The sequence below is a fragment of the Peromyscus leucopus genome, chromosome 7 (genome assembly GCF_004664715.2).
Source record: "Peromyscus leucopus breed LL Stock chromosome 7, UCI_PerLeu_2.1, whole genome shotgun sequence".
Lineage (NCBI taxonomy): Eukaryota > Metazoa > Chordata > Mammalia > Rodentia > Cricetidae > Peromyscus > Peromyscus leucopus.
The window spans coordinates 111750187-111762858 of record NC_051069.1 but is presented as its reverse complement, the minus strand read 5'-3'; the positions used below and the strand labels follow the sequence as shown (position 1 = coordinate 111762858).

Genomic DNA, 12672 nt, shown 5'->3' with positions numbered 1-12672 from the left:
CAGGGGGCTTTCCTTAGAGAAGATTAAAAATTTAATGTGAGTTTCAATGGTGAAGGCATCTTAGGATTTTAAACAGTCTAGGCTAGTGAATAGTTCCACGGGAGGGCATTTGCCTTTCATATACAAGGCCCTGGGCTCAATTTCCAGGACAATACCTTCAAAAAACAAACACACTGCAATGCCAGGCATGGCAGCTCACACCTTCAATCCCAGCACTGAAAAAGCAGAGGCAGATACATCTCTGAGTTCAAGGACAGCCTGGGCAATATAGTGAGTTTTAAGCTAGCTAGAGCTACAGGATGAGACTGTCTCAAAATGAATAAACAATCAAACTCCTACAAGAACATTAGACCACAACATTCCTTACTGAGTAAAGGCTGCACTCGGGTTAATAAAGTAATGACTCCCTAGGGGGGGAAATAGGCAAAGGAAACAACTAATAAATTACAGCAGAGTCAACAAGAAAATTTGAGCTGTAAATAGAAATACAAATTAAGACAGGGGGATGCTTTGGTATTTCTGTAGAACAGATTGACAAGAGACAGAAAGGTTTATCACTGGTAGAGTACTAGTGCAGTCTCTTCTGCAGTTTGGCACCAGCAACATGTGTCTATATTTTTACTAAAACCCATACTAGAAATTTACGTCTCAGAAGTATGGCACATGTGTGAGACCCATGTACAGAATCTGTATCATTAGAACAACTCGGGCAGACTCACCCTTGCTTCCAGGCTTGCATCTTAGAGAGGGCCAGGCTTTCCACTGAGAACCTGATGTTAGTCAAAGGGATGGGCAGGGTGTTCTTGAAGGAGCAGTTGAATGAAAGTGGCATGTTGATCTTGCCTGTGCTAGGCATCTGTTAAGAGAGGGGAGTGGAGAAAAGACAGGTGTGACCAGCTGGAGATGAGGGCTTGGATGATAGGTTCTATCAAGAAAGATGGTTCTTGCCGGGCGGTGGTGGCGCACGCCTTTAATCCCAGCACTTGGCAGGCAGAGGCAGGCGGATCTCGGTGAGTTCGAGGCCAGCCTGGGCTACCAAGTGAGTCCCAGGAAAGGCACAAAGCTACACAGAGAAACCCTGTCTCGAAAAACCAAAAAAAAAAAAAAAAAGATGGCTCTTGGTCCTGTCTCTACCCTAGAGTGTCAGTAGGTCTGTGCTCTCTTGGGAGACTTGTGGAGAGTCTGACCCACCTGTGCCTCTCTGAGATTCCATATATTTGCACATGTTTACCCCTTTAGTTTTGTCAGACATATTTTTAAGGAACTTAAGGTATATACTTTCAAGATATGTACTCTCATGGTAGCCAGAGGTCCTAGGGTGAACTAATCCTGATCTCATCCAGCTAGTCAGGATGCCCCTTTGCCAAAGCCCAAGGCCTGAACAGTTGTTAGAACTCCCAAGCTATAGGATGGGCATTGATCCCACCTCACCAATGACCCAAAATACCAAGTTGCCTCAAAGGACAGCCCAGAGAAACACATCGGAAAAACAGGCTGTGTTCATCCTTCAGAGTATGTTCCACCTTCATCTGTCCAAAGCCAGAACATTTGAAACTCGTATCTGCCCCTGCCATACCTGTCCTGGCTATGCCTTCTTCCTCAAAGCCCCACCTCCCCTGCCTAGGGCACCCCAGGGCTCACATCTGTGCCTGCATATTTCAGGTTTGTGCTGTAATTCTTCAGAAGTTCAGGGTTCCTGAAGCTGTCCTGCTCCCTACTCTTTCCATGTGGTAGCTCCATCCAATCAAAGTATAGATGTATTAACTAGAAATTTTAGTTCCTGAAGTACAGTCAATTTGGTAAAGGAAAGTGTGGCCTGAGAAAGCTAGAGTGCCTACTTCCAGGACATCTGAAGCACCAACCATACATGTCTGGCCTCAGAGACAAGTATTCTCTGATGTCCACAGACATCTGTGAAGCCACTGGGAGAAAAGTGGGAGTGAGACTCCCAAGAGAAATTTAATTTATTCTTTAATATTTTATTTGTATGAGTGTTTTGGTTACATGTATGTGTGTGCACCACACGCATGCCTAGTGCCCACAGAAGTCAGAAGAAGGCGTCAGCTCCCCTCAAACTGGAGTTACAGGTGGCCGTAAGCCATTGTGTATGTGCTGGAAACTGAACCTGGTTCCTCTGTAAGAACAAAAGCTCTTAACCTCTTGATCCATCCCCAACCCCTCATTTGTTGGTGGTGGGGGAGCATCGAGACAGGGTTTCTCTGTGTAACCCCAGCTGTCCTGGAACTAGCTTTATAGACCAGGCTGGCCTCAAACAGTGATCCGCCTAGCTCTGCCTCCGAGTGCTGGGATTAAAGGCGTGTGCAACCACCACCTGGCACTAGAGATTCTTGATGATTAAGCCACAGTGAGTGCACTGAAGCGGCTTCCAAGTAGAGTGGGTCCTATGAAGCATGCAAGTTCTGCTTCACTGAGTGGGGACCAGGCCATGGCTAAGGATGAGTCAGTGACTCATGTCCTGCTCAACCACACTGCCACAGAATATCAAAATACTGTCTCCAAAGGGGGCCATGTCCTTAGCCTGAGAAATCCCTATAGGAAATATACCTGCTGAGATGCAAATATCTACAATGAACCCTAGGATAGGCCAGGGCTCCCCAGGGGAGGACTCTGGGATGATGGTCCTTGACAGGTCATCAGAAACATAAAGAGAGCCTCTTATGCAAGCTGTCATTGATTCCCACTTGCCTGGGAGAAAACTGAACAGAGAGCCCAAGTTGGCCTGGCACCAGCACTAGGGGTGGGCACATGGCAAGCCTTGTGTTTCAATGGTTTGTTTCCAAAACATTTAGATAGACAAGAAGCTGATGGCATGAATCGCTTCTGGTAAAAGGAGCTGAGCATCTGAGGAGGATGGGAAGAAATTTTCATTGTGCCAACTACATCTTTATAATTTTTTACTGTGGAGCTGGAGAAATGGCTCAGAGGTTAAGAGCACTGGCTGTTCTTCCACAGGTCCTGAGTTCAGTTCCTGGCAACCACATGGTGGCTCACAGCCATCTATAATGAGATCTGGCGCCCTCTTCTGGCGGGCAGGGGTGCATGCAGATAAAACACTGTATACATAATAAATAAATCTTTAATAATAATAATAATAATAATAATAATAATTTTGTACTGTGCACAGGTATTCCTATTTTTAAAATCCAGTTAGCCAAAAGTCAAAAAAAGAGAAATTGCTTGACACATCACTTCTCAGAAACACCTGTATGGAAAAATGATGTGACATTTTCCTTAGGAATGCAATCGCCCAATGATCAGTCAACCGGGGGACCACAAAGTCCCTGAGCTCTGCCCCTCTCCAAGGTCAAATTCAAAATAGGAGCCCTTTCTGGCTTGCAGGCAGCTCACCTCAACAGAGAAAGCAGGGTACAGGAAACATAGAGTCGTGTCTGTGGCCGCTTTGTCACCGGTTTCCGTGATCTCTGCAATGATGAACCCCTTGATGACCACCTCATCATCAACCATGCCCAGTTTGTAGATGTAGGAGTTGGCGTCCATGCTGAGAGCCACCTCTGATTCTGTGAGGGAGTGGGGAAGAAAGGAGAAGTGTGTTCTTGGCCAGCGTAGGACTCGATCAGCTCTGGGGATAGAGCTGCTTGACCTCTCTGGAGAGCCTGCACCCAGGGTCCAAATGGAGTTAGTGATTAACTGAGATCTCCAGGCCCATTCTGGGTTCCCAGTGTCAGGGTAGTCTGCTCATGCCGAGGGTACCCACAGCCCACTGATGAGAATAGTAATTCCAAACAAAAATCTCTGCTGTCTAGAGACTTTTCTTGACACCATTAGTGCCCTTAATTTGTGATTGTGTGCTACACCCAAGACTCCTGGCCCACTGATATATTTGGCCCATTTTTTCTACTGTGCCTGGGTTCCTTATCACCACCAAGATGTAAGTGCTCAATAAATGCTGTGTCTATTCAAACAAAAGGATAGAGTGTGGGAGTAGTTCACAGAGAAGAGACATCAGATGGTGGGGGTCCTGGTCTCTGGGGCCCTTTGCCCTTGGTTCTGGTACCTTGACCTTGGATCTGCACCGACTTCTGGATGACTCCCAGGTTTGTCTTCTTGTTGCCTGTGTATGTCTGGAGGTCGAGGGAACATGAAATGCTGACATTCTGTGGGGTGTGCGTTTTCCTTTTCAAAACTAGGGTCAAAGTGATAGGATACCCTAGCTCCACAGAGTTCTGGCGGACATGTATCTGAAGAAAGCTGTTATGTGGCAAGGTGGGCTTGTTCTCATCAAGACGTTTACCAGAGGCCCTGTCCATGGCCTTCCTCTCCTCCGGGGAGCCTGCAGAGACATAGAATATTTTCTGAGGACACCTCTCTAAGGGCCAATCAAATGTCTGAGCACACCCTTGGGGTCTGAGAGAGCTTTCCCTTGTCCTGGTTAGATTTTTTTTTTAAATCACCTTGACACAAGCCGGAGTCATCTGGGAAGAGGGAACTTCCATTTGCTTGGCCCAAACACAAATCTGTGAGGCATTTTCTTAATTAATGGCTGATTTAGAAAAGCCTCTTCCACTGTAGGTCTAACACCCCTGGCAAAACAGGCCTGGGTTGTATAAGAAAAGTTGAGTAAGACACGAGGAGCAAGCCAGCAAGCAGTGTTCCTCCATGGCTTCTGCTTCAGTGTGAGCACTGAGTTCCTGCCCTGGCTTCCCTCGGTGGACTAGTACACAGAATGTGTAAACCAAATAAACCCTTTCCTTTCTAAGTTGCTTTTCACTATGATCTTTATCACAGCAATAGAAATCAAACTAAAACAGAAATTGGTACCAGGAGTGTGGTATTACTGTGACAGACATGACCATGTTGTTTGGGGGAGGATTATGGAAGGACTTTGGGAGGACTTTGGAACTTTGGTCTGGGAAAGCTGTTGAGTGTTCAAAGCTTAGTGGGCTATTCTGTGGAAACCTGGAAAATAAAAATGTTGAGAGCAATGCAGGCATTGGAATCCTGGCTTAAAAAGTCTCAAGAGGATCTTGAAGAGTCCCTTAAAGGATTTGTCAGAGACATCTGTATAATATATTTGAATTAAGACTCTGTGGTACCTGGTCAATTGGAGTTGAAGAATCAGCTGTGCACTTGAGAGGAAAAGGAAGGCAGATATATTTGAGGCCAGCCTAGTCTACATAGGAAGTTCTAGCCTAGCCAGAGCTACACAGTGACGATCTCTCTCTCTCTCTCTCTCTCTCTCTCTCTCTCTCTCTCTCTCTCTCTCTCTCTCTCTCTCTCGTGCGTGCGCGCACACACACACACACACACACACACACATACAAGTCAGCTGATTATCAAGAAGCAAGTGCTACTAAAGTGAAACTTTTATGAGACAATTGGTTACTGGTCAGCCGGAGGTGAGAAATCAGATGTGATTAAGAGACCAGCATCAGGCCAGATAGTGGTGGTGCACGCCTTTAATCTCAGAATTTAGGAGGCAGAGGCAGGCGAATCTCGGTGAGTTCGAGGCCAGCCTGGGCTACAGAGTGAGTTCCAGGAAAGGCTCCAAATCTACACAGAGGAACCCTGTCTCAAAAAAAAAAAAAAAAAAACAGCATCATTGGGGTGGGATCTTCTGGGAGGTATTTCCTCACTGTCGGCACACAGAGACTGGTTTTGAGAGGGCCAAGGCTGCATCTCATGCTAGCAGCTGACCTTGGTAATGTAAGAGTTTCCCAGGTGGTACTAGTTTTGAAGGCATAAAGATGTCATGGATATCAACTGAAGCGTGGCACTGTAAGAAGCCAGAAGAGGTCACTGGGGAAGGTACAGCCATGGAGATGCCAGCATATTGGAAATGCAAAGACCATGGGATGGCCACCAAGTACAGTGGCACGCGTAGCATGGAGCCAACTTGAGCTTAGGAGATGAGCTATGTGTGCTGCAGATGTCAGAACCAGAGAAGCAGAACTGGGTAGGCCCTTGGGAATCCAGAGGACTGTGTAGGTCTCAGATGCAAAGCACTGAATGTTTTGTACTGAACATTTAATTTGGGGTTTGGCCGGGTGGTGGTGGCGCACGCCTTTAATCCCAGCACTCGGGAGGCAGAGCCAGGTGGATCTCTGTGAGTTCAAGGCCAGCCTGGACTACCAAGTGAGTTCCAGGAAAGGCACAAAGCTACACAGAGAAACCCTGTCTCGAAAAAAATAATAATAATAATAATAATTTGGGGTTTGATTTGATTTGATTGTGACTATGCCCTGGGTCATCCTTCTTGGAATAAGAAATACATAACCTGGGGGCTGGAGGGATGGCTCAGAGGTTAAGAGCACTGACTGTTCTTCCAGAGGTCCTGAGTTCAATTCCCAGCAGCCACATGGTGGCTCCCAACCATCTGTAATGAGATCTGGTGCCCTCTTCTGGCCTGCAGTCATATATGTTGTATACATAAATAAATAAATCTTTTAAAAAAAAAGGAAATATATATCCTATTTTTTTTATTTTATAGAAGCCACAGTTAAGAGACTTTGGATATCTTAAAGAGACTGAATTTTTAAAGATTGTGGGACTTTTAAAAGTTGGAATGTTTTTATATTGTGATATTGATATTAATATAAGATCTTGGGGGATAAGCAAGACAGGAAAGGGTATTGTTTAATAGTGTTGTATTTGTGTGTCAAGTTGACAAGGAGTCAGTTGTACAGGTTAGATATTTTTGTAAACTTGACACAAAGCAGGCTCATCTGGGAAGAGAGAACTTCACTTGAGAAAATGCCTCAATTTGATCGGTCCATAGACAAATCTGTAAGGCAGATGAACGATGTGGGAGAGCCTATTCCATTGTGGATCTGCCACCCCTAGGCAGGTGGGTCTGGGTTGTATAAGAAAGCAGGTTGAGCAAGACATGAGGAACAAGCCAGTCAGCAGTGTTCCTCCATGGCTTCTGACTCAGTTCCTGCCTTGAGTTCCTGCTTTGGCTTCCTTCAGTGGACTTGACCTGGGATACATAAGCCAAATAAACCCTTTCCTTTCCAAGTTGCTTTTCATCATGGTCTTTATCACAGCAATAGAAACCAAACCAAGACACCATTGACTAGGACTATGGAGGCCCCCAGGAGCTAAGGATTCACACTGAGAATTTCCCAAGGCTGGGAACTTGTCATAAGTGGGTATGACAGCGGGAAGACCAGAACACCCTTGCTCCTTCTTAAAAGCTGTGAGAACACTAGCAAAGAGTGACTCCACCTTCAACCTGCCCAGGACTCTCGACATCAACCTAAGGGTCATTTAATCACAATAACACACTGAGCCAGGCATGGTGACTCATACCTGTAATCCCAGCACTTGGAAACCTGAGACAGGGAGGATTGCCATGACTTCAAGGCCAACCTGGACTACAGAGTGAGTTTCAGACCATCTACAAAATGCGACCTTATCTCAAAATACAGAAAGAGAGACAGGAGGAACTCAGAAGGCATGAGGTAGTCCCATTGTCTCTCCCTCCTCCTAGACCCTCAGTCATCTTGCGAGTTGACAGTACTAGTCACAGTCAAATCAGAAGCCTCCTTGTCTGGTGGGTTTGGAGCATACCCACCACCTCCCCACAGAGCTTTATTGTCCCTGGAAATGTCCATTCACAGAGCTCACCTTTACTTGACCAGACTCAGTTTACAACAAACAGCAGCTTTCCTGGTGTATTTGAAAAACAATTTTTAAAACCTGAAGAGAAAGGCAGGGAAGAACAAAGACAGCAAGCTGTGAGCTCTCATCATGAGGTTCTGTACAACTGAGGAGAAAGCAGGGCGCCGAGTGTCCCCCAACTGGATGCAGCCCCTGGGCCAAGGCAAGTTTACTCACTTACCCAGACAGTTAAAGCAGCTACACACCAGTCCCCAGCTGACCATGGGGCAAATGGGAGAAGAGTTCGGAGGCTACTCATGATGAGTACAGACTGCAGAGAGGTGCTTCAGGGAGTCAATGCATATGCATACAGTAGGGGCAGCAAGCAGGGTCTGGTCTCCAGACTGCCAGTGTATCCTCCAAGCTTACAGCTTTCAAAAGGTATGGGCCTCCCACAAGGGAAACCAACCCCTGCAGAAGCATGATTTGGAACTTATTAGAGGAAAAACCTGGGGCTGGTGAGATGGCTCAGCCAGGAAAGGCCCTTACTCCAAGTTTGGTGACCTGAGTTCAATCTGCAGGACCCACATGGTGGAAGGAAAGAGCTGACTCCCACAAGTTGTCCCCTGACCTCCGCATGCACACTGTGGTGTGCTCACTCACACATATGCACACACACACATACACAAAATTAAATAAGTGCAAAACCATTGTAAGTATATTCAAGGACTGAAAGGACAGAGAAAGCAGTAGCTCACAGAGACTATCAACAAAGAACTTGCAATAGTTTAAAAGTCAATAACAGCTTAGAGACTGCACAAGAAACCATCAGAAGATTTGAGGTTAGGTTAGTCTTCAAGGCAGAAGGAAAAAGCAACAGTACACGGAGCCCTCTCTCTCCCTGAGGCAGGCCTAAGTCTAATTTTTTTCTTTTCTTCTTCTTCTTCTTCTTCTTTTTTTTTTTTTTTTTTTGTTTTTTTTTGAGACAGGGTTTCTCCGTGTAGTTTTGGTGCCTGTCCTGCTCGCTCCGTAGATCAGAGATCCCCCTGGCTCTGCCTCCTGAGTGCTTGGATTAAAGGCGTGCACCACCGCCACCCGGCTTTCTTTCTTTCTTAAATCTCCTCCAGGACAGTGGGATGGCTCAGGGGGTGAAGGACCTGCCCTGTCGTTTTTCTTTATTACTGCTCCTGCCCTGCAACCAAGGAAAACTTTACTTAGGGCTGGAGAGGTGGCGCAGAGGTTGAGAGCACTGGCTGCCCTTCCAGAGGTCCTGAGTTCAATCCTGGCAACCACATGGCGGCTCACAACCATCTGTCATGAGATCTGGTGCCCTCTTCTGGCTTGCAGGGGCACATACAGAACGCTGTATACATAATAAATAAACAACAATTTAAAAAAACAACCTTATCTAATCTTTACCCTTCTATAGAACACAGGATTCAAAGGTTGAAGTGAAATTCTGCTCTCAGAGAGGCGAATAGCAAAGAGCTAACCTTCTCTCTTGCTTGCGGCACCCAAAAAGCAACCCGTCCTGCTGCTCTGCCCCCACTTAAGAACCCCCACTACACGTGGTTCCGCTCTACCACTTTCTGTCAACTAGTTGCTGACACAGCCTCTTGACCACACATCAATCTAATCAAACAAATGTAACATGTCTTTGCATTGTTAACAAAAGCAGTAACACACCTTAAAATAATATTCCACAACCGCCAGCCTGACAAGCTGTTTAGAGAGAGCAGACACTGTCCTGAGTCCTAACCCATACTTGCTTGCTCACAGCTCACAGGTTCAGACTGCTCCCTCCTCTTACACTGCAGTAAGCAGCTCCTGCCTTCCTCACACTCACCACCCTTCTCTCTCTCTCTCTCTCTCTCTCTCTCTCTCTCTCTCTCTCTCTCTCTCTCTCTCTCTCTCTCTCTCCTCTCTCAGATCTGGCCTCCTGCATCCTGGGCCGGCTTCAAATTCACTATGTTGTGAATGATGACCTTAAACTTCTGATACTACTGCCTTTACCTCTTCATTGCTGGGACCACCACATGTGTTATCATGCCTTGTTTTTATAGTGCTGGGGACTGAACACAGGACTTCTATTAAATTAAACAAGCACACTACATCTGAGCCACATCTCCAGCCAGCAAAGAATTGGGCTGGAGAAAAGGGGAAGCCCTAGAAACAGGGTTGTCACAGATGTGGATGAGTGTCTTGCTGCCCACAAGCACCCCACCACCACAACCATCATGGACAGGCAGAGAGGACCTGTGTGAGCAGAGCAAGGCCAGATACAGGAATAACTGCTGTCTTGGGATGAAGGCAACACCAGGGCAACCCCTGAAGCCATCTCTTCTGATTGCCTCCCTCATGGACAGTCTGTTGTGCTCTAGGGAACAAACCACCACGTCTGGAGCCTCTTCCTCAAGACCACCTACCCACTGTTAGTGGCCGAGGAACAGACAGTGCACGACAGCATCAGATGTCCCATGGCCCACAGGCGGTAATTCTCCAGGCAGCCTGGCTTGGTGAAATCTAGGCAGATCTACTGCACAGTGGGGCAGACCCAGACACAGGAGACAGAGAACCTCCCATGTCAAAGCCTGACCTGAGCCTGGGGTGTGGTTCTGACAGAGTGCTTGCCTGATGTGCATAAAACCCTAGTTTCCAGCTCCAGTACTTTAAAAAACATAACCCTAGGCCAGGTATTGTGGCCAACACCTTTGATCCCAGCACTCAGGAGCCAGAGGCAGGCAGTTCTCTGTGAGTTCAAGGCCATCCTACTTCACATAGTAAGTTCCAGAATAGCCAGAACTACATAGTGACATAGTGAGACTGTCCCCCCGCCAAAAAAAAAAAAAAAAAAAAAAAGTCCTGTGTAGATGTAACCAACCGTCTTATTAAATAAGAAACACAGAAACAATGTAAAAGAGAAAGTCGAGAGGTCAGAGCTCAGAGCTAAATCTCACCCTTCCTTCTGCTGTCCCAGCTTCGCGAAAAGAGACCTACTTCCTGTCGGTTAGTTTTTTTAAAGTATGTTGTTCTGCCTTCTCATTGGTTGTAAACCCAAACACATGACTGCCTCGTCACCGTCTGAATGTACAGCCCCTAGGTCTTAAAGGTATATGTCTCCAATGCTGACTGTATCGCTGAACACACAAGATCTTATATAAAGCGTGTGCACACGCCACACTCTTGCTATCTCTAATAGCTCTGACCTGAACACACGAATCTTGTGGATTAAAGGCGTGTGCCACACGCCACACTCTTGCTATGGCTCTAATAGCTCTGACCCCCAGACAACTTTATTTATTAACATACAATCAAAATAATATTTCAGTACAATTAGATTACCACCACAGTCCTGACTCAGCCACTTTACACTAGGTGAATCTAAGTCAATGAGAACATCTCTGGACCTCTCTCAACTCTGTGCCTGCTTCCTAAAGCATCTGTAGCACTGCAGGACGCGGCAAGGTCACGGGAACAGAGGATGCCATACATTTGGAGCCTGGTGTAGGTTGCATGCCCAGGCAATCTGCAATCAACTTTTGTTTTAAATAGGGCATCACAGTGTAATCAAGGCTGGCTTCAAACTTAAAGCAGTTCCTTTATCCTAACCTCCCCATACCTGGCTACCTCATCTTGCCCTTGAGTGGACATGCTATGAGTCATGTCCAGCCTCATCTCACATTGCTTGGGATGCTGTCACATTCTTGCCAAAGAGCATGAGGCTGGGTTATTGTGCCAGGGACCAGCCTGTAGTGGTAGAAACCCTGCACAGCTACCTTCTGGGTACTTGTACTGCAAGGTAACGTCTTCACGTCTGTTCTCGCCCACCATCTTGGTGCTGATGTGCTTGCCAATACTCGCAGTTTCCACGGCGAGGAGGACCTTCCCCTTGTTCTGCTTCACCAGCCAGATGAACTTGTCACCATTGACCTCCGTGAAGACAAACTTGGTGTCATACTGGGTTTGGACTGCTCCCTGGCGGATGGCACTCAGTGGAGAAGGTCCAGTGCGGAAGCTTCCTGAGGGGAAGTAAGAGAGGATGGCTGCTGGGTCTCTGCTCACCCTGCTTCCTGTCCTTTAGTTCATCACAGTAACCATGAGAAATCCCACACAAACAAGAGGAGGCAGGTGCTTCCCCAGCAGCCTGAACTGCTATCTACCATCAAAGACACATCCCAGCTTAGAATTTAAATATCCAGGAAATCTCAGGCCCAGAGGTAAGGAACCATGCCCGTTTCCACTCATCACAGCACGCTGCCTATTCCCTGTATGACCTATACTTTCATCTCCTGGATATTGGGTATGAAGGTAGTACTGACCTCATAAGGCCATCAAACATCAAAAATCAAACAAAGCAGTATATAATGGTACTTAGCACTGTTCTCCAGAGAACACCGCCGGACTGTGCCACGCCTTTCCCAGACCCTGTAAACTATCCCTTCACTTGTAAGTTACCCCACAAAATAAACCTCCCTTTTAACTACGTGGAGTGGCCTTAATAATTTCACCACTAGGCTACTAACTAACACTTCTGTTTCTAACATAGCAGAGGGCATCCCACAAACCCTCCTATATTCCCTTCCTTGCCCTTTCTCAAAATGATGGCCTCTTTTGTCATTGTTTGAAAAATCTTAAATAAATAATATAGATTAATGAAGATAACTTGATTCTGATGGAGGAGAAACTTGAAAGAAGTTGATGCTATGAAGGATTTACTAGTAAACTTGCTTAAGAAATATTAAGTTACACAAAGTAAAATTTAGCTAAAGCTAAAAAATTTAGTGCTGCATGTACTATGACTGGAAGATAGGTAGTGTGCCAACCAGACTTATTAGAAATGGTAGGGACAAAAATTCTGTACCAAAATTGAAGTTTAGGGTTACTGAGAAAGTTTCTGCTAATGTTTGCTCACCAAGATTATCTCAGATTAGTCTCATTTCTGATAACAAAAGGAGACAACCCCTACTTAAAACTGGCCAGGAGGCCCATCCCCATATAAAGGGACAGATCTCTAATATGGACAGCTCCAGGGGCAGTGCAGGGTCATAAACATCGTTAAGTCTCGGTCTGCCACTAAGTCTCCTGTGCTCT

General features: G+C 46.2%; 1 protein-coding gene across 1 annotated transcript in view; it reads right to left on the bottom strand.

The window, feature by feature from the left end:
• Positions 1-12672, bottom strand: part of Tgm4 (transglutaminase 4) — a 38165-nt gene that overhangs the window by 2693 nt on the left and 22800 nt on the right. Inside the window, exons 13-16 of the mRNA XM_028890454.2 lie at positions 11358-11600; positions 4037-4312; positions 3370-3539; positions 720-856 (exon numbers count right to left, since the gene is read on the bottom strand). Coding sequence (XP_028746287.1) covers positions 720-856; positions 3370-3539; positions 4037-4312; positions 11358-11600 — 826 coding nt within the window. The remainder of the gene's footprint in view (positions 1-719; positions 857-3369; positions 3540-4036; positions 4313-11357; positions 11601-12672) is intronic.